This window comes from Melozone crissalis, unplaced genomic scaffold, assembly GCF_028551555.1.
Source record: "Melozone crissalis strain CALT ecotype California unplaced genomic scaffold, PUWL_Pcris_2 ptg000019l_1, whole genome shotgun sequence".
Classification (NCBI taxonomy): Eukaryota; Metazoa; Chordata; class Aves; order Passeriformes; family Passerellidae; genus Melozone; species Melozone crissalis.
Genome location: NW_026535797.1, coordinates 13731700 through 13752383, shown reverse-complemented (window position 1 = coordinate 13752383; position 20684 = coordinate 13731700). Strand labels below are relative to the sequence as shown.

The following is a 20684-nucleotide window of genomic DNA, read 5'->3' as shown; positions in this document are numbered from 1 at the left end:
AAAGCTCTCTGTCGTACGAATAGAGAGCTGTATCTCTTGCACAACCCAGATTTTAGACTCAGAAGTGATTTCTCAGTTGAGTCATGTTTCTTTATTATTCAGCTTCTAAGATGTAACCCCAGTGGTTACCTGCAGAGAGCTCTGCTCACAGAAAGGCCTTGTAGACATGCACAGACAAATCAGTTTTGGCACGGACTTTGATTTTTGGTACAAGTTATTCAGATCAGTGCCTGAATTATGTTCTGGATTAAATTTCTGTTATGGCTAAGGAGTCTCTTTTTCCCTGTAATCACAGTAATAACTTGAGCATCATTTGGGATTTAAATTTGGTCTCAAGAGTGATAAGGAGTTTCTGTACAAAGACCTCTGCACGAACAACTACTCCATGCCTGGCAAGCCCAGAGGTTTGGGAAATGAGGAAAGATAAAGATTGTTAGACATAGCATGTAAATATGTACTTTGCATTGTTAAAAATAGATTTTCAAGACTTTTAATAAAAGAGCAGGTTGATGTCAAATACTTGTAGCTACAAAAGCAGTTCTGTTTGAAGTTCTGAAAAATGACAGCAGCATTGTGAAAAGCACTGTTCCAATATTCCTCTTGTACAGGAACACTGAAGATCCTGAATCAACTCTTATAGAGCTAATCTGAATGTAGTCCTCTTTTGAACATTTTTTTCTTCCTAAAAGTGTGTGTCACGTGGAGTATTGGGGAGAGCATTGATATTTAGATGTGAACAGGCCTAGGAACATCAGGACTGTTTGGTGGATTGAATCACTAGTTCCTAATCAAGGGTATTTTCCATTCAGTACTGTAGTGTGGAAGAGTGTGCATGTGTTTGTCCTGTCTGGAATCTTTGTCTTTATGTCATTGAGCTCGGTTTTTTTCCAGAAATGAGGGTTGTGCTCTCTGTCTGGTGGCTTGTTTTCACAGAACTTACTTTCTGCAGGGCTGCTGAAGGGACACTGATCAAGGTTGCAGGTAACTTGGGCACAGAGTAGGGGGTGAAACTACAAAGAAGTGAAGGCAGGATGGAGGTGTCTAGGTTGGACACCTGCTAAAGCAGCTTGCTAGAGTAGGAGTGATCTGTCTGCCATGCCAGGAATTGGGCTTATGTGAATAAGAAAAGCTTTTTTTGCTCTTCAGCCTGAGTATCTCTGAAGTCTGGAGGAAGACATGAAGTTAGAGGCCAAGGAGGAAGGTTGGAGAGGTGAAGCTGATGTTCCCTCTGTCATGAGGCATGAAGTGTATGAGATGGGAGGAAGTGACATGAGCATTTCTTCTATCTCGTGAGCTGGAGTTCTGCCTCAGATGTGACTTCATATTTCAATCCAGCATCTCTACAGTGCCCTTCAGGACAAAATGTAAATGCTGTCTTTCTGGGGACCACTTCCAGTGGTCCACTTGAGGTGGCGTATGAATGAGTTATTAGTGCATCTGTTCATGCATGTGTCACTGGTACTCCTTGCAAGAGCACAGGATTTCTTCTTGGAGCAGTAGTGGTTGTCAGTGTTGCAGGGTTCATGGTCTTCTCTATGCATTTTGCTTTCTCTCTGTGCTGAGTCCATGGTGGGGTGTGGCAGAGCTCTTCTGTACCTTCTCTGTGTGACATTTATGAGGTATATCAGGAGCATAATTTAACTCTGAGTTGACTGGTGCCTTGGGGAATGCTGTAGCATGCACGTGAGCTCGAAGAAGCAGCAGCAAACCTGCCAGAGCTTTCCAGTCTGTTTCTGGAACAAGCCTGGCTATTTGCCTTCAGCTGCTGGGTCTTTTCGGCAAGGTTATTCAACAAAGGTGAGGCTGTGCTGCAGTGGGTATCTTCTGCTTGCTCAGGGTGAGCTTTAGGTGCTCTTACCTGTTGATTTTTGTTGAATTTATGGTTACAGAATGTTAACATATAATCCAGCTGTCTTGACTTCTGAGATACTGAAGATGCTTGGTTCAGGTCTCTGGTCATCCTGCGAGAAGTACAAAGTACAGCTAAAGGAACTGGTCTAGGACAGTGAAGGGGCAACACCAGCCCAGCATGACCACCCAGTCCTGGGTTTGTCCAGCATTGCCTGAATCTAAGGCAGATGGGATTTCTTGCATATTTGTGGTACCTGCTTGCTCATAAAGAAGATGCTAAACTGATGCTGTGCTATTTTTTTTTTCTCCTTGCAAATTAAATGCCCCTGCAGAAGGAGCACTTGCTCCCCTGCAGTCTGTCTCTCTCCCTTTGTGTGGATCTGGTCTGTTGGAGAAGTCTCATGCTGGAGGTGGCAAAACTCCCTGTGCTGGGTTTCTGACCTCCTCCTCTCCCCTTCACAATGTTGTTACTGTTGCATCTGCTCTTCAGCAGGGGCTCCATCAAGTTTGTGTGACCTTAGCACTGTATTCATGCTGGAGGAGTTACCTTTCATAATGATGTCAACTGATGAGGCTGGCGGGATGGTGGCGGCCGCGATAAGACATGACATGTTCTAATGATTCGCCTTGGCGAGCTGAGTGTGTGTGTTGGGGGGGCACAGAGGGGCTTGGAGAGGGGAGGTGGGGGCCCCACAGGTGCCGACAAAGACTTTGACCTTTGCTGCTATAATATCAGTGTTTCACAGGCAGGGCGGTTCGGTAACCCACTTTCAGCCCATCAAAAATTGATTTAATTGCAATTTTTTCCCCCAATTAGGAGCACTGGAGCTTAACTAATTGGAGTAATAGAGAGTAATAAGGCTCTGATAAAAAGCCTTCCTCTGCCTCCTTTGTATCTTGTGTCATCGCCTGTCAGAGGTCAGAGAGCTTGCATATTCTATTAGGCAGAGTTGCCTTCATTTGTACAAATTAGTTTACCCAACAGTAATTAAAATGCCAGTGCGGGTCGGGGAGAGCTGAATACAATTGATGGGCACATTGGTGAAGGATTTGACAGCTCCGGTGGCCTCCCTTGCCAAAGCGTGTCAGGGCTGAATCAAAGGCTACACAAACCCACAGACCCGTGCGTTTAACCCGCGGCACCGTCGGCACCAACTGCTCTCTCTCTTCTCCTATCTGCCTTTTGGACTTGCTTTCTCTTCTCCTTCTTTTCTCATCTCACTTGAGACTTTTTAAAGTAGATGTTTCCCATCTTTGAGCTGTCCTTTCTGTTGATCGCTTCCATAACACTGCTACCAACCGCCCCATCCTGTCTCCCTTGGTTCTCCCCCTTTTCTCCCCCCACCTTCCACATTCCCAGCTGCAGGGCTCTGTCAAGTAATAACTTCTTTGTTTCCTAGTCCAGTGAGTCTCCATATATAATAGTTTCCAAAATGGAACAAAGATGTCCAATTCCAGGGGGCGGGGGAGAGCGCCAGGAGGAAGGAACGGGCTCTTGCACGTGTCAAGCAGATTCTGGATTTGAAATCCCTGAAGAGCAGAATAGAACTAGAGAAGCAATCTGTTTATAGTACAGGGAAGGGCACAAGCCTGGGGCACAGAGATGTATTGAGATGGGAAATGACCTGTTTTACCCAGGTTCCTTCAATGACTTTGCATTGCAGGATTCCCAGCTCAAGCAGGACCCACTCTGGAGGCTGAGTTGATCGTGGGGAAAATATGTGTGGTTCAATGTGACTTCTGTTTCTGGAGCTGATACTGCTTCCAAGCCTCAAGATAAACAGCTTCTTTCCAAAAGGACTAATGGGCATCTACCTCTGTTCCTCTGGTTTGTTCACATCTGGCAATGGTCTGGCCAGGATGGGGTAAAGAGGGATGCTACATGAGTCAAACTGTAGTTGGCACCTTGGGAGTAGCTATGGGATTATTGCAGCTGGAGTGTAGCCAGAGCACTGCTGCTGTTGCCAGAAATGCCATGGGATCTTCAACAACCACAGTTCAGTCAGATGGAGAGTTCTTGTGTTTCTTCCAACAGCACTGCCAGGATGTGTGCTCTCTCTCATTTCCTGGCCCAGCTTCTGTTGTGGGGGAATGATGTGTAATGAACGTCTCTCCTGCAACAGAGAGAAGGTCTGGCTTCTGGAGAGGCAGGCTCTTGGTTGTTCTGTTGGTTTTGGTTTTTTTTTTCCCCTCTTGTTTATTCCTCTCCTCTCTGTCAGTAGGGAGTTTCAAATAAAAAAAGAGGGCATCAAAGTATCAGATGAGTTGGAAGATTCCTTGTGTTGGACAACAAAAATATGCTGTTTATGAAGTATGTGTATCTAAATGCTGTGTAAAATTCTTGCCTTTCTGGTTTGGTTTTTGGCTTGGTTTTAGTTCCTAGGGGATCCCTGTGAGGACAACATGCCCTGTTATGGAAGACCTAGATTGGTGCTTTTTTTCCCCTTAGAAGGGCCTATTAGGGGGAGCTTGTATTTGTGGTAGCCAGCAGCTTTCAAAGGACAGAAGGAAGTGTAGTGGGGAAGGGGCTTTACATCTCCAAGGCCATCTGGAGACTGGCCATAGCAGTTTTTATGGTGGATGTAGATGCATCTGATCAGTCAGTGCACATCAGCGTGTTGTATATACTTCAGGTAGATGAGTCATGCCTGCATTAATATGTTTAGGGTATCCTGTACTCCCCTCTTCCCAATCTAGTCTCTCCTCAGTCTTGCTGTAGAATGCAATGTGGCAAAATTAATGACACTCTATAAGCTAATAACTCAGCTTCAGTCATTTTTCTTGGGCAGCTGGCAACAATGGTTGTGAAAAAGCTGCACTTTTCTAAGTTGGAGTGTTTTCTTATGTGTGCTCTGTGCTCTCTAAGACAAAAGAGCCTTGTTGAAGATAGAAAAGAAGCAAGCCTGATAGAAGGCTTCAGCCTGATCTTCCACACTAAATGAAGTTTCAGAAGTTTTGGAGCCAAGCTTTACATGCTTTCCTCCAATCTGCATGTTGGTTTAGACATAGGAAAGCTGACTTCTGTTGCTCTTTTGCCTGAAGTAAAACTGTCACCTGTGAGAGGTTCCCAGTTATGAGACACCTGAGACTTCAAGGTGTGTGCCTGCAGATCAGACTCAAGGTGAGGGGCTCGGTATCATGCCCTGGAATCCAGACTTTAAGGTCAGTTCACTCTCAGGCTTCAAGAATTTCTTATTGGTACCTCTTCTTGTGCACGTTGTCTTGTGAATGCTGCATTCTAATGCTGCAGTGAAGGTGGGCTGCTCTTGTGGGAGAAGTCTTATCTTTGCTTGCTAATGGGCTCAGGCTGTTAAAGATAAGGCCTGCAAACCTGATCCCACTGAAGTATGAGACAAAATTCCTGTTGACTGAATGGAGTCAGCTTTACCCAGAAGAGACTTGTTTGTGGCCCTGAGGCCTGTATTCCATGCTGGAGAAAAATCTCTTTATCTAATGCTTTTTTCTCTCTTTTTTTTTTTTTTTTTTTCTTTTTCTCTCTGAGGAGTGGGGGGTAAGGACCAAGGAGGGAAAGCTGAAGTCCAGAACTGACAGCATGAGGGAGGATTAAACCTAGCTGTTCCTCCCACCTTTTTCTCCCTGTTGGTGTGCCTCCATGGTAATTTAGACCTGTGGCAACCATCAAAGCCTTGTGCATACCTTCTGCACAAAGGGATCTGTCTCCCACGTGAGAGCGTTCTCTGCTGGGACAGAGTCAGTTTGTCCCCCAAAAGAAAATTCTTAAGCACCCAATTGCCTGCTTGACTGACTCCCTGACTGCTATTGTGTTTCTAACCACAGTAATTGACTTTAGTAGTTATTAATGGATTATGGCTGGGGAGGGGGGACAAAACCCAACACCTAGCTTTGTAGCAGGGGGACCTCCTGACCAAAGTGCTGCTTTCCAGACATGGGGCTTGACCGACAAGCTGTCAAAGTGGGTGTCTTTTGCTTGTTTTCCTCTGAGGTGGGTGACATTGGCAAAAGAGAAATGTTCCCTCCTGTCCTGGACTATGGTGGAGAGAAGGTAGGCATTGAGCAGAAACCATGTTTCCAAAGATGAAATGCTGCACACTTTCTTAATTGATCATGGTGGCTGCTGCACAGCAACAGGAATTGGATTTTCCATAGACTCTCAGACTTCGGTCAGGGACTTACATGGAGAAGAGTAATGTGAGCACTCTGCAGCACCTGGCTGTAGGGACAGCCCAGTGCTACAGGTGCTTTGGCTGATTGCATGTGCACTGCCAATGAACCTGGAATTTTGCATGTAAGGCATCCTGGTTGGAGACACTTTGAAATAGCTCTAGTTCTGCAGGCCTTTTCTAGCCTAAAGGGCAACTAAGCTCACAGAACTTGTGGACACCTCCATGGTGTGGTTTGATGGTTTGATGTTATCTGCTTGCCTCTTTTGCAGAGTGTTTTATCAGTGCTGCTTTGGCCTTATTGTTTGGAGAAACCAGTTGCTCTGCTAAACCACAGAGATAGGAGTAGAAGGAGTCCTGAGTTCCAGTCTTGCTTCCATCTGGTCCTTCTCTGGCTTTGATTGAGTTAAGCCTGTGTTCACCACTTGGCTGCTGAGTGCTTTCTTGCAGCAGCAGTAGTGCTTCTCACAGAAGTCAAGGCTGCTGCAAGAATCCATTCCTGGTACAACAGAAGCTTGCAGACACCTTGACTACCAAAGAAAGAATACTGTAGAGGATCAAAGAAATGTTAAAAACTGCTCTAACGGCTATTTTTATAGACATGACATTGTTTTCTTATTTTGCTTTCATGTTTCAGCTGTTAGCTCTGTATCATACTGCAAAAGTTCTTTAGGCAAAGCATTGAAATGGCTTTTATTTAAAGCAGGTTCCATTTCCTGTGTTCATGCTATCCTTGTTGCATTGACTTAAACGTAGTTTTGGCGTTTTATTCTCAGTAGCTGCAATAAATATGGCTTTGTGAGAGGTAATTTGTAACTTACTTAGAAATCCTTGGATGAGCTGCTTCCTCTTATTTGGACTGAGAATGGGCAGCTGGCACAAAGCAAGCAGTGTGGTTTGGAGAGCACAGCACCCATGTTCCTCACGCTTGATTTTAAGGATTTGTTCTGTCTTATGAGCTAGTATGAGGCCAGTGGGTGTCAGGTGACCTCTGGAGCCACCATGTGCAGCAGGGACGTAGCATTGCCAAGAGGACTTTGGAATGGGCCCTGCTGTAGGGTGTAAATGGAGCCAAATATTGCTGCCTCTAACAGAGTGCCTGAGCACTGAGGAGGGCAACCTGATCCAGCTTTGAAATTGGCCCTGCTTTGAGCAGGCTGGACCAGAGACCTCTATTCTGTGATTCTTTAGGCCTGTGATGCTGCAGCCAGTTCATGATTGTACTCAGAAGTTGCCAACAAGCAGAAGTGAGACATGAAGTAGGAAATAACAGTAAATTTTCCATGGGGTCTTTCTGCAGCTTACAGCACTGACTGTATATGAAACATGCTAAGTACTGTACTGACCCACTTGAAAATGTTGTTTACAGATGTTCCTGTTTAGGTTTTCCCTTTGTATTTACAAATACATTTTATGTCCTGCCAATTCTCTGCAGTTGTGACCTGCTGCATCTGGGAAGCTCAGCTAGTGAGAGTCCTTTGGCAGCTCTCCCTTTGCTGCTGCCTGTCCCTTGTGAAATATGGTGGGACATGCTGCAATCATCTTGAACCAGAATTCAAAGTCTGTCTTGTAATCTGTTTTCTGTCTTGCTCACGCACTTGCTTCAGAACATGAGGATTAGTAAGTGTTTTTTGTTTCTTTCTTTGTTTTTTTAAACAGCTCATTTGTGACAGGGACAGCCTGCTGTGGACACATCTCACCTCTGAGAATCTGGGACCTTGAGAGGTGAGTGAGCTTCCAGGTTACAGGGAGGGACTTGACAAGAAAAGTGAATATCAATGCAATATTGGAAATGCTGCAAAAGGGTATTTTTCATGTTGTCAATATAGGCAAGGGATGATAGAAGCTGAGATGTGTTGAGGAGTGGGGGACAAAGCAAACTGGTGTGGAAAGGGGTATGTGGGGGGTGGTTCTGGTTCAGTAACTTGGCTTTTCTTCTCAGCTTTTCCAGTTGATGGCACAGCCATCCTGGTTTCTTCCCATTACCTGTATACAGTCAAAATATACCCATTACACCCTCCTTTTCATCTGTCTCTGTTGATGCCTCAGCCAGAGGAGGTGAGGAAGGTGATCGTTATCCTCCCATTCACCCATTTCTCTTTGGTGCTGGGAAGCCAGAGGCAAACACAGGCTCTGAAGTCACCTTGTCCTGCCTGGCAATTCCAGTAGCTCAGAGAGGTGATGTGTGGCAACAGGTCATCTATGGAAGTGACTTAGGCACGTTGTCTTCTCTTTGTCCTAATGAGCACTGAGGAAGTTAATTGCTGTGGCCTCTGATTTGGGGTCTTTGAGTAGTTCCTGTTTGGTGAAGGGGCTGACCTTAGCAACTGGGGAAATGTTCTCAAATCTTGATGTGAGAACTCAACTGCTGACAAATTTGAAACTCTCAGCCTGAGGGTCTTAGTCTAGTGATAGACAGATAGCAAATATTTCACAGGATTATTGGAATGACAGCCCTGCCTTCCAGGACCAGGACGCTCTGGGTAGGAGTGGCACAGCCCAGATTATCCAAAGGAGTGCTGTCAGAAGTGAGGTGAGCAGTGGCAGAAGGGGCCTGAGGGATATCAGTAGAGCTGTATTTGGGGAAAGGGGATGGAGGAGGATTGGTGTGGGCACAGGGTAGGTCTGAGACCAGTTGCCTTCTAATCTATAGTTTAAATAGTTTAGATTGTTTAAGTCAACTCTATCTAATACAAATTTAAACCAGCTGTTTTTTTCTCTGAAATAACAAAAATACTTTCCAACAATGCATCCTACAAAGGACAAGCTGGAGCAGGAAAGAGCTCCAGTGCATTAGTTATGGTGCATGTTTCTTCATGATGTATCCAGTGGTGCCTTTGGAGTACCCCAGAAGGATGCAGGCTGTGCTGTGATACCCCTGCCCATCAAGTCTTCTGGCTGTTCTTGAATAGAGGCATCTGACAGGGGTGAGGAGATGGGCAACCCTCTCCCCCCTGCCCCAACCTTTCTGACAGCCTTTCCCAAGGAAGCCTGAAGAGATAATAAAGCTGTGTAGAAAATAGGATTAAGGTAATGAACAAGCACAGCGGAGTTTGATCTTTCAATAACGTAAAAGCCTGAGTGACAGGCAAATAAAAAAGCCAAGGCAACCTAGGCCACTGGGCCTCTGTTGAAATGGCTAGAGTGTCAAACTTATTCTTCCCTCTTCACCTGTCACAGCTGGAATGCACCATGCCACTGGGTCTTTTCCTCTGCAGGGACCTGTGTGTGAGCTGGTAGACTCATCAGCATGTGCAGGGTAGGAGGCTGAGTAGGAAGCATGGCTGGGACTCTAGCATGTGATGCTAGATGTCATTATTCATAGAAAGGGAGTACAGAGCTATCCTTCCAGGTCTTGACTCTCCATAAACTGTTCATCTTTCCAGCAGAGCTTTAGATCCATCTTTAAAGGCTCCAGTGATTGCCAGAAGTGATCTTGTAGGGATTGCTGTCTGTTTCTTTGAGGCTTTTGAATGTTGCCTCCCTGGTCAGACTCCAGGAGTGAGAGTGTGGCATGAAAACTTAAAATCTCGAAGCCACCTAGGACTTAAAAACTCCTCCTGAGCTTAATGTGTCCTGATAACATCTGGCAGTCAGAGCCAGGGCCTCTGAGTTTGCTGCTTACTCTTTTGTTGTGGCCACAGAAGGGCCCAGAGGCTGCCCCGAAGAGGGTGAACATGGCAAGGATGTCTAAGAACAGAATCCAGGTAATTTCTGTCAAAAAAAAAAAAAAATTGGGAAGGGTAGAATGATGCATAAGGTGTGTTCTGGAAAACCAGAGGATCCTTAGCACCACTGAGGTGTTTAGTGCTGTCCAGGATCAGCTAGTTCAGTTAGGGAAGTTTTCTTTGCATCAGAGGGGTGAGTAAGTAACAGTACAACAGTTTCTGTGCCACTCTGTTCCACTGGGGTAGGTGGTCTTTTTACCCAACAGCTGAGATCTGGAACGTGCTACAGAAGGATTTAAAGCTTAAATAACCTTTTGTGTACTGATCATCTTAGTTCCAGGCCAGATAAGTCCTTGGCTGGTGCTTGTCACTGTTGGTCATGGTATGTTTTGTATTTATGACCTTCGCTGTTGCCTGACCCTGGGGCAGCCATTCTCATCCCTCCAAGAGGAAGGGGATAATGTCTTCACCTGTAAATATGTCCTGTGCTTTGAAAAGGGCTTGACTGGTTTTGGTGCAGAGGAAATTTTTAGTGGGGAAAGGAAACGCCTCTTGCTGCATCCCGCTCCCACAACTGTCTTTCATTTCTGACTCAGCTGAGATGATGGCGTTGGATCAAAGCCACAACAGGCAGCAACAAGCAATTGTCAAGGGAGTCTAAAGCAGGGGAATGACTGCATAATGCCAAAACACTGTCTCTGATGGCTGAAATTCCAGCTGCTGCTACACCTGGCCCTGTCTTCTGTAATGAAGGAGGATTTAGATTTTTTTCATATGCTTTTGAAGCTGGCTAGCTGCACTTGTGGAGGACATCTCTCACCCCTTACATGCTACCCTGTGCCATCTGATTGCTTTTAGATGTGGGGAAGTTGCTGTGCACTAATTCCCACTCTGGATCAAGGTGTGTGTATGTAAATCAGCTGTAAGTTCAGTGATTAGAGGCCTGCAAGGGGAACAGTGAGCGATATGGGCCACACGATACTAACCTGTGTCCTTGCATCAAGGATCAGAGCTTGCTGACTCCTTGTCCTCTTCCAAGTACCCTTGTCCTTCCTTTAGTGAAGGATATGATGGCAGCTGCCCCTCTTGCAAGTCAAGTTCCTCTGCTCACTTCTGCCTTTCTCTATTCAGACCGTCCTGTCTTGTTTGCCAGTGTGAGTGTGTGGCTCAACAGAACAGCCACTTAATGGCAAGCAAGAGAAAAGGAAACCCTATTCAGATCCTCCTCCTCTTTTTTCTTCTTTCTATTGCCTTTGGGAGTTTAAACTCCTTGGAAGATGAGGGTCATGCACCACTGACAGCTCCAAGGCCAGCATTTGTCATTTGCCTGTGGAGAACTGTTGCTTCCCATGTTCTTGGGGTGGTCTTGCATGTCATTAAGTGACAAATGCCCCTGTCTCAAGGATGCTTCTCCGTAAGATAGAATAATCCAGAGGTCTCTTTGCAGCAACTCTTGGAGTTATTCTGCAAAGCCTGATATTTGAAATGGACCAGTGATCTGTCTTACATGGTAGTCTTCATGCTATAAACACTTTAAATGCACAAATCCTACAGTGTTCTTTCCTGTGACATGACATGCTGCAGGGCACAAGAGCTCGGAAAACAACCAAAGTTAGCTGTGCCCTGCAAGCCACCCAGATCCTCTGCCTTTTAAATAGCCAGTCTTTGTCCAACTCCTCCCCCCTTTTGAAGGTATTTTTGGCAGAGTGGAGATTTTGTTTGTTTGTTTTCTGTTTTTTTTTTTTTTCTTTAAAGAACCCTCTAATTTCTTGTTCGGTTTTTCTCCTGCTCCTGAGCCCTTTGAAAGTAGCTTTATGCCGTCACTGACACCAAACTGACACTTTGCGTTTCCCCACTTCTTATCCCTTTATGGCAACAGATGTTGAAATTTTGTATCCCTTTTATCTGTCCCTCTTTGCCCTCTTCCTGTAATTAGGTTTCCCTTGTTAGCAGTACAAAGTGGCCCGGTTTGCTGCCTGGCCTTTTGAGCCATTGTGTTGGAGCACATTTTTTTCCTCCTCTTTCGGAAGAGTTCCTTCCCCCTTAAGTAATAGGCAGGGTGTGGGCCAGAGCTGAGGCTTTTTCTTGTTTCTTTGTTCTCCATTTATCTCTGCCACCTTTTTCAAAGAGATGAAGAAAAAAATAGTGCATGGAAGGGGAAGATACAGAGTTGCATTTCTTGACTGTCAGGCCCCCCTGCTCTTCAGGTGTTCAAGGCAGGTGCCTTTGATGTCTGCAGCTTTTGGGGAGGTGGGAGGTAGAGGATTCATGAGAGGGACTTGGGAGTGGAGGAGAAGGGAGATTCAGGGGTATGGATGGTGCCCTCAGCAGAGGGTTAGGAAGGAGTCTGAGGTAGCCAGGCAGCTGCTGAGCAGGTTACTCATCTGTTCTGCCTGTAGTGTTATTGCACTGTGCCCTTTCTTTCCAAGAGCCAGCATGAGTGTTACCATCTTTAAGCAGCTGGCTGAAGTTTGCTAATGTGCTGCTGCTGTTTTTCTAGTGTGTGTTTCCATGGGTCCATTGCTAGGTTACATCTGTCTGGGCCGTGGACGGGGCAAGAATGAGTTGCTGTCTTTTCAACTTTTAGCTTATGTTGATCTGCATCCATTTCTGTGGCTCTTCAGAGCCCATGGAGTTAAAATTTGTGCTCCCTGTGCTGATCTTAAACAGCAAGTGTAATTTGAGAGTTGAAGCATATAGCACTGAACACTATGGTCAGCTGATCACTACTGATGATGTCTTGTTTAAATCCAGTCCTTCTTGACTTTGTCTTCTGTTGTGCTCCAGTTTTTTAATTGTGTGGGAGTAGGTGAGTGAAATGAAAATCTGCAGGTCTAGTTCTTGGTTATAAGTCTTGCTGAATGTTTTCAATAGAAGTTTTTAATGTAGAGGCTTGGCTCAAGGCTTCTTAATGTTGTGTTCTAAAATAATTTCTGCAGAAGAGCATTCTCTCCCCAGCTTTGAACTCCAAGGTTTATGCAAGTTTGAGACCCTCTAATTTAATCACCAAAGGAGCTGTTGGGTGAAGGAAGCACATATATTCAGAACTGGAGTTGGTAGATCAAAAGGAAAGGTAACTGACTCCAAGAAGTGTGGGGTGTCTGTTTCACCCAGACATTTAAACTGGATTTATCCAGTCACAGAGAAGTGGGTGCATATATCTGATAACAGGAAAGACAAGCAATAGCAAATGTAACCCTGTCACTGATGCCAGTTTCACAGGATTTGGGGAGCAGCAGAGTAAATGCAGTAGATGTGGAATACCCTTTCCAGTCCTGCTTTTCTATAGATTCATATGCCAGGCATCTTTTTTCACCAAGGAAGCTCCTCCAGGTTTTGTGGGAAAGAGGCTTCTTATTCCTTTCAGACTTGCATTTCTTTCTCAGCATCTCTGTCTTGGCTGAATACAGTTTTAAATCACAATGACCAATCCAGACCTTGAGATCTTGAGTGTTGTTGGAAGCAGGACTCCGGGCCTATGGCCAGCTTGAGCCTGTTATGGAGAAAGCTTGCTGGTGCCGGGAGCCTCTTAAGTCATGGTTTCTTGGATAACTGTCCCTTTTAGAAGACTTTGTTGTGTTCAGAACTCTGTCTCCTGTCTATAATGGATAATTTCAGTCTTGTCTGTGCAATGTATTCCCATGGTATGCATGTTTTCTCAAAACTGAGGCCTTGTTCTTTACTGCTTTCTGCTTGGGCTTTGGTTTTGTGACACCATGTTTCGGAAGTCTCTTACATAAGCTGGGCATCTTCTCCATTCTTTTTGTTAGGAGGGCTCTGGTCCATCTTAACCTAAATGTAAAATCATTGTAAGAGGAGGAACATACAGGTGTTTATCCTAAATCCTTTCTTCCCCATGGCAGTCTTGGCCCTGTCCCACTAGAAAGGACCATGAGGCCAGCTCCTGCCTTTTGGATGTGTGCATGTTCAGGGCATGCTGCGGCCTTTGAACTCTTGTTCAGGCATATTTATGACAACTTTACAAGGCCCTGAACAATCAGAGAGCATGGGTGGGGGCTGGACACTCCAAGCACATCAATCAGTTTCATCCCTCTGAGCCAAAGCAAAAGTAATCTTTATTTTTCCCTGGGTTGAGAGAGAATCAACAGAGGCAAGAGAGAAGAATGGGAAGGAGTGAATGAGGAACCCCCTCTGTCACTGGCTAGTGGTAGCTCATTTAAACAGATGGCTTTGTTTTGATTTGGACTCTCAATTTTTTTGTCTCCCCAGTAAAGGAGACCTGCAGAGCTCTGTCCAGGAAGGGAGCAATACAGCCGCCTGTTCCCACACAAGTGGGGCGAAAGGCGAGAGGCTTTGAGAATTCCCCGCTTCTTTTCCTCGCCTCCCTCTTTTTCTCTTCCTCCAAGAAATCACAGTTTGAGAATTCCCCCCTACTCCTCCCGTTGGAAAGAAAGACAGAGAAGACATTCTTGACATTCTTTGCAGAGAAAAGGGGTTAAATGTCTGAATTTGGGGGTCACCATGTTATACAAATTGCAATCTAATCGTTTTTACAAGAACACACGTGTGCTAAGAAAAGGAGCCGTGGACAAGAAAGAAAAGGGGATAGACAACCTTTTTTGTCCTATCTTCTTTTTTTTTCCCCCTCAAGGTTTTGGACTATTGTCATGTCCTGTCTCTCTCCCCTCCTCACCCCCGAGAGGGAGAACATTGGTTTTATAGTTAAATTGGTTCGTAAAGCAGAAGGGCTTGGTGCCATTTCTGTTTGTTTTCCCAAATAAAAGCCCCAGCAGGGTCTCTTTTGCACCGTTGTGGCTTTATTTGAAGAAACTGGCTTTTTCCCATAGCCCAGTGTGTCAGTTTATCCTCTGAACTTAACCTTATGGGAACCCGAACAACAAAAACTCACAGGGTCCCAGAGCTGGAAAGGTAAAGAAATTGTATCTTTTTATTGGACCATTTAAAATGTGTGTGGGCCAATTCAGAGAAAGCAGAAGAAAAGAAGGCAAAACTCCCTTTTCTGTCTCTCCTCTCAACACAATCTCAGACCGTCGTTGGTGTCTTTCCCCCCTACTGCCTCGAGTCCCTTCAGCTGCACTGAGGAATCAGAGAGAGGCATTTGCTCTGAAAATCACTTGAAACAGCATCTCTGAGCCATTTCACTTGGAGGTGCTCCCTCAAAATTCCCCAATCCAATCCCACACCTCCCTGCAGGAATTAGTAGCCTGGTCTAAATGCAGAGGCAACTTTGGGGTAGGATGGAAGAATAACTTTGCTAAGGATCCCTATGTACAATACAGATGTTGTTTGATCAAGCCTTTCCCTTCTTAGTATAAGTTGCTGCATCTCCTCAGTGCCTCAGCTGCTATTGCAAAGCACCTAGAAGAGACAGCAGCTCAGCTCTTCCCTTTGGTTTTGGTGCACTCTCGTAATTGGGTGACAGAAATTGTGCAAATGCTACACTTGAGATAATTATTTTTAAATGGATTTGTTTTCCTTTCTTGTTTGATACTCAGATAAAATATCCCAGTGTTTGGAACTGAACAGGGCTCTTTATACCTTTTTTTTTAAAGTATATGTTTCCCACCTGTCTTATTTCAAATAGTTATTTGGGCTGAAATACTGGTTCACAGCTCTCTTTGGTTTCTGAACAGTCATCTGCTTATGTGCAGTAGATTCTCCTCTTTGGTGGATGATCACAGTTCACAGATGAGGATTCCAGAGCAAGTGAATTGTCGTCAGTTTTGCACATCTCTGTTTTCAACAGACGTTCAAAATTCAGCAGCTTCCTAGAGTTTGCATATTTATATAATATCAATTCTAGTAAATTGGGGTCACCAGAAATTGAGGGTAGGGAGAAAAATGTTTTTTCATTCCAGCTTTTGGAGTGTAGTTTCTTGTGCACTGGAGTCAGCTGGGCAAGATACTCAGCAAATGGGCAGGTTCCAGGGAGGTAGGTGCAGACTTCTTTTGGACTCTGACTTTGAGAAAGATCTTGGGGAGATCCTGAGCTTTTATGGCCACACAAATAGTTGCAGTGGCTTGGGAGGCCATGTATAACTTTAACTTGGTGAAGCAACTTTCCATGAGTTATCTGGAAAGTAACCATCTGGGCTCTGCCATGACTGACCTTATTTTGTCTTCATATTAGTGATTGAGAAGGAATAGAACTTGAAGCTGTTTTAAAAAAAGAACAACAACTTAAAGAAACCAGACTGTTTCTTCCCTTTACTTTGCTTCTGGGCTGCCTGTCTTCTGGAGGTATCAGGAGAGCTATGCTCATGGCTAGATTTCTAGCATGGGAAGGAAAGAGTCAAATGTGAAAATCCTGAATAAATATTTGATTTAAAAAGTAATTTTTAGAAGTCTTGAAGAACTTGGAAATTGATTGAGATGAATCAAAGGATTCTCTATAGTGTCTGAACAAAATGCCTTTCACTGTTGGACTCATCAGTTGGATACATTTACCAGGCACATCAACTTGGTTTAAACATCTTGTTCTATCACCAAGGAGTCTGGAGCCTAGTGCCAACACAGCTTTCCTGTACTAGGGATGAAATAGGCTGCTGGATTTGCTCTGGCTCTGTTCCTTGTGGGGAGGTACTGGATTAGTGCCAATATTATTCAGTCTGTCTAGATGCTTTACAGGAAGTATGAAAAATTAGGAATATTACAAGATTCCTCAGCACTTGAGGCTTACTTGTGTGTTTGTAGGTGCTGGATTGGCCCAGGTGGTTTGTGGTTAAAGTGCTGAAATGGAGAGCTCTTGCTCTAGAGTGGTCTTTCCAGAAGACTTGCACTGTCGCATTTGTGATTCTGCCTCTCCGAGCTCCACTGGTGCAGAGTTGTTTCTCTTGGTGCCACCCAGCACTGGGACTGAACGTGGGTACTGTCTGGCCCAGGCTGTTCAGTACAAAGACAAGCAAAGCTCCTACCATCTGCACAGGTTACTACCTGGCTTCCCTGAAGAAGACCTGGGAGTGAAACAGCTACTTGCTACTGCTGGAGGGGCATGGCAGGATGAGGACATGGTGTGGTCCTTCCACGTTTGGGCTCGCTTGCTCTTCACAGACACTTCCTGAGCAACCTTCGCAGCCTGTAACAAGGGTCAGGACAGGGCCTCTGAAGTACTGAGGATCAGCCTACTGGGATTTGAAAGGTGTTTAGGTGAAAAACGGACCACCGATTAAAGAAGATGGCTGTTTCCTGCTGTGTTTGGCTGCTGCTGGGGAAAAGGTCCAAGATAGCTATGCCATCTCTTTCTGTCCCTCATGGAGAAGGTATCTTTGTCTCTCTAAGTTGTTTGAAACCATTGGTGATGTGCTGGTGTAGGTGCTACTGTCCTGTTGCCTGTTCATGGGTTATCTTGATCCTTTATGGGTTATTAAGGATTAGCTGTGAGTTTTGCTCCCAAGAAAGGGGGAAGCTGTTCAGGTATGAGGTTTGAGGGGAGGGATTATTTGGGATAACCAAGAGTGGACAATTTGTGGGCACTAACTTGTGATGCCAAGACTAGAAGAGTTGTGGTGGCAGAATTCCCTTCCCAGCATGGGTTCAGCATGGCTATGTATGCTGCAGCACATAGAGCTAGTCTGGCATGGTGATAGCTGTCCAGAGACACCTTAATCTGCTGAATAAAGGGGAAATACTAATCGTGTTCTGCATCTTTTTCACCTTAAGTGTGCCCATGCCAGAACACATTGGTGGTTTTTTTGTGTCCCCAGTGTAGAGCACAGTAAATTTTCCCCTGGTGCCAGATGGTTAAGTGCTTCACTGTAGCAACTACCACATTGCCTCTGTAAATTGCCAAAGAGCTGCTCCTGTTTCCAAAGGCTGCAGATCCCACCTGAGAGCTGCTTTGGCTGACCTGTTCTTGGGCCAGGAGAACTGAACTGATTAACAAACCAGCAAAGCAAGGTTTACTTTGCTGCAGTAAGTTGCAAGTATCTGTGCTCATTTTATGCCTACAGAGAAAAGCCAATCCTTTTCTTTTCTGCTTCCTTTTTTTGGTTGTCCTTTCTTTCATTTTTGTTGCCTGGGATGGAAATGTAAGCAGAGGGAGGAAAACTGGTGTGACTCTGCTGAAGTGCTTGGGTACCACTGCAGTGAGGTGTGAAGGCAAGGAGAAACACTGGGAGTGAAGCACCTGGGTGGTGCTGAGGGTGCAAGCTGCTGGTGCTGCCTAGAGCTTGCTGGGGTAGCTCACCTCTTGGGAGTAACTCCTTGCTCCTGCCCGAGCAACTGGCAGAAGATTCTTATGCATCTCACAGGTAATCCAAGGATTCTTGTCTGGGAGAGCAGCTGACTCCTCCTCATACCTCTATTGTGTGTCTTACAACTCTGGGCCGCACGAACATCTTGTAGGATGAAGAAGGTTTTGCAGAAGCCTTGATAAGGGCTGTGTGCATGTCTATCTGTTCTGCTGGCTTTGCAGAATGGCAGATGGAGGGGATCTGTGTGCTTGGAAGGGTGGGGGTGTGCCAGAGCACTCATGTCCATCCATGTCTCACTTCAGAGTGGATTTGATGACCCACCTGTGCCAGCCAAACCCCATTGCTCTTGCTCATGGTGCTCAAACCATGAGTGCTTCAATCTCTGAACCCACAGACAGGTGCAGAATTGCTGCTGAGTTGGTTTACAAGTAACCTTCCAAGGGTTAATGTATTGTGAGAAGGTTGCAAAGGGCTGAAGCCTGGAATCCCCTCGATTCCTTGCCTGGAGAAACACAAAGTCCAATAAGCCAGCACCCCTGGATTCGTGTTGGGGGGGATTAATTCATGCACTTGATGTTAAAGCTTGTCCGAGAGGTTTGCATGGGGGGGCCATTGCTAGGGCTGTTTGGCCTCTCTAAATGGTTGCTAGGGCCCTGGCATCAAGGTCCAATGTAGCTGCCCACAGCCACGGTCACGGAGGGAATTACACAGCCACAAAGAAATTGTTATTCTACATAATCTGCTCTTTGGAGAGTGACTGTGGGGAAACAGGCTGGCCCCAGCATGCCGCCAGCTCTGTGATCATAGAAGCGTGCTGGCTGCAAAGATCGGCCAGGGCTCGCCTTCTGATCTGGGGACACCAGGGCTCGAGGCGCTAATCTGCTTTATCAGCGATTTCTCTCTCCTGACACAAAGGTGTTTACTTGTTTTAACATCTCCCAGGACTCTATTTCTCCTTTTGTGTGGTCTTTATCCCCCGACGAGGGCTTTAGCCCAGATTACAGACAGAATTAAGGCATTTGGCGATGTGCCTCAGAACTGTGTGATGCTGGATCAAGGAGCAGAATGTAACAAAATAATGGAGGGAGATGCTGAGAGTGACCCCACTGTGGGATCCGTGCTGTTGGCTTTCAGGACTGCTTCATTGTCCTGAGAAACAGGAGGCTGTTGGTGAGGGGTGGCCATGGAGCAGAGTTTGAAAAGCAGGTGCTTCAAGTTTTATTGTGTCCAGCATTTTTGATGTAAAGGGTGTGAGGAGAAGGAGAAGGAAAAAAAGGAGGGTTTGCAATAGGTGGCCATTTCAAGAAGCTGGGCAGATTGCCCACTCCACTCCCAAGAGTCTGTCATGTGTGAATACCACTGGCTGCTGCAGCAGGTGGAATGACACTGGGACAGACTGTGCCATGCACCTGATGCCATTCCGTGTGACCCAGGGAAGAGGCTCAAGCTTCTTCTTGAAGTCTAGCAGGCCGGGACCTCACCAGACACTATCCACCAGGTGAGCTGCTGGCTTGCATATAAACAGGCAGCAGAGTGATACCACCACAAAGCACTCAGCATAGAGCTTCATGGAGATATTGCTTTTGCTCTTTCACTGCAAGCAAGGAATTAAAAAGGAGGAAAGGGTCAAAAAAGGGAGAAAAATCTCGCCTTTGGAAAGTCATCTCCAGATGATTGATCATTGGGGTGGTTGCTTATGACCTATCACATTAAGCCCCAGATACGGTGTTTGTAGAATGTGGTATAACTGGAGGGGGTTGAGGAGAGCAGCCATGGCAGACTGGGTTGGGAAAGTCTGATTTGCCTGTGGATCTGTGCTGTGTGTCAAAGATCTAGGGAAATACCCCAGTGGACAGTATTTTGAAGGACAGTATGGGATGGGATTGAACACGTAAATGGCTCTTGTAGACTATTTGGAGTCTCACTAAGCTGGGAGTTGTCTCCTGTGGAAGTGGAGCCATATAATTCAGAATACTGGTCACTTCTCCCAGGGAACGGGATCCCATTCTGCTGGGGGTCAGCTGAGCCTGTACCTTGGATATTCCTCTTCCAGCTGGGACTCCTGCTGGTCACCCTTCATGACCCTTCATGGTTAATGGCCCAAGCAGTAGCTGAAGCTGGGGATGGGAGACGAAAACTGTGTGGGCTTTTGTATTCTATCACAGAAATAGATCTGGAAGACTTCTGTGACACCTGAACTGGTGTCACAGAACAGGCCAGCTGAACTGGAAGGGGTTTTTGCTCTGAATGACTCTTCCCCTTAATGTGTGTCATTGCAGTGGTCAGCTGTTGACCTGTTTAGGGACCGACTTCCACCGTGGAGCTGGAGTCCTGGATGTGTTCTACGAAACGCCCTCCCTTCTCCTTTCCTGTGGGTATGACACCTACATCCGCTACTGGGACATACGGACCAGCACCAGGTGAGCCTGCCCTGCTGGGGCCCACGTGAGGCTCCTGCACTGTCCTTGTGCAGCGCCTGGGAACTCAGCTCTCACTGAATTAGCTCCTTCAGGCAAAGCGGATGGAGGAATGGAGGCTCAGCCCTGCTCTGGTTTGTGTTGCCCTTGCAGGAAGTGCGTCCAGGAGTGGGAAGAGCCCCATGACAGTGCCCTGTACTGCATAAGGAGTGATAAGAACCATATGATTGCCAGCGGCTCTTCCTACTACGGTGTGGTGCGCCTCTGGGATAAGCGGCAGACTCGGTGCCTGCAGGTGAACACCAGTGGGAGACCGAGCAGCAGCAGAGCTTCTCAGCTGTTCTCTGGCAGCCCAGTGTGCATGCCTTGTGGGAAGAAGAAAGAGGGGCTGATGGGCTGTCTTTGGGGCTAGTCCACCATGGCAAACCCACC

The 20684-nt window shown here is 46.0% G+C and overlaps 1 protein-coding gene across 2 annotated transcripts in view; it reads left to right on the top strand.

Annotated features, from left to right (window-relative positions):
- The window catches only part of FBXW4 (F-box and WD repeat domain containing 4), a 61269-nt gene that overhangs the window by 39688 nt on the left and 897 nt on the right, over positions 1 to 20684 (top strand). The window contains exons 6-8 of one of the 2 annotated variants that reach the window (XM_054276989.1): positions 7653 to 7718; positions 20115 to 20255; positions 20406 to 20547. In XM_054276989.1, the coding sequence (XP_054132964.1) occupies positions 7653 to 7718; positions 20115 to 20255; positions 20406 to 20547 (349 nt within the window). The remainder of the gene's footprint in view (positions 1 to 7652; positions 7719 to 20114; positions 20256 to 20405; positions 20548 to 20684) is intronic. The other variant, XM_054276990.1, reaches the window with a different exon arrangement.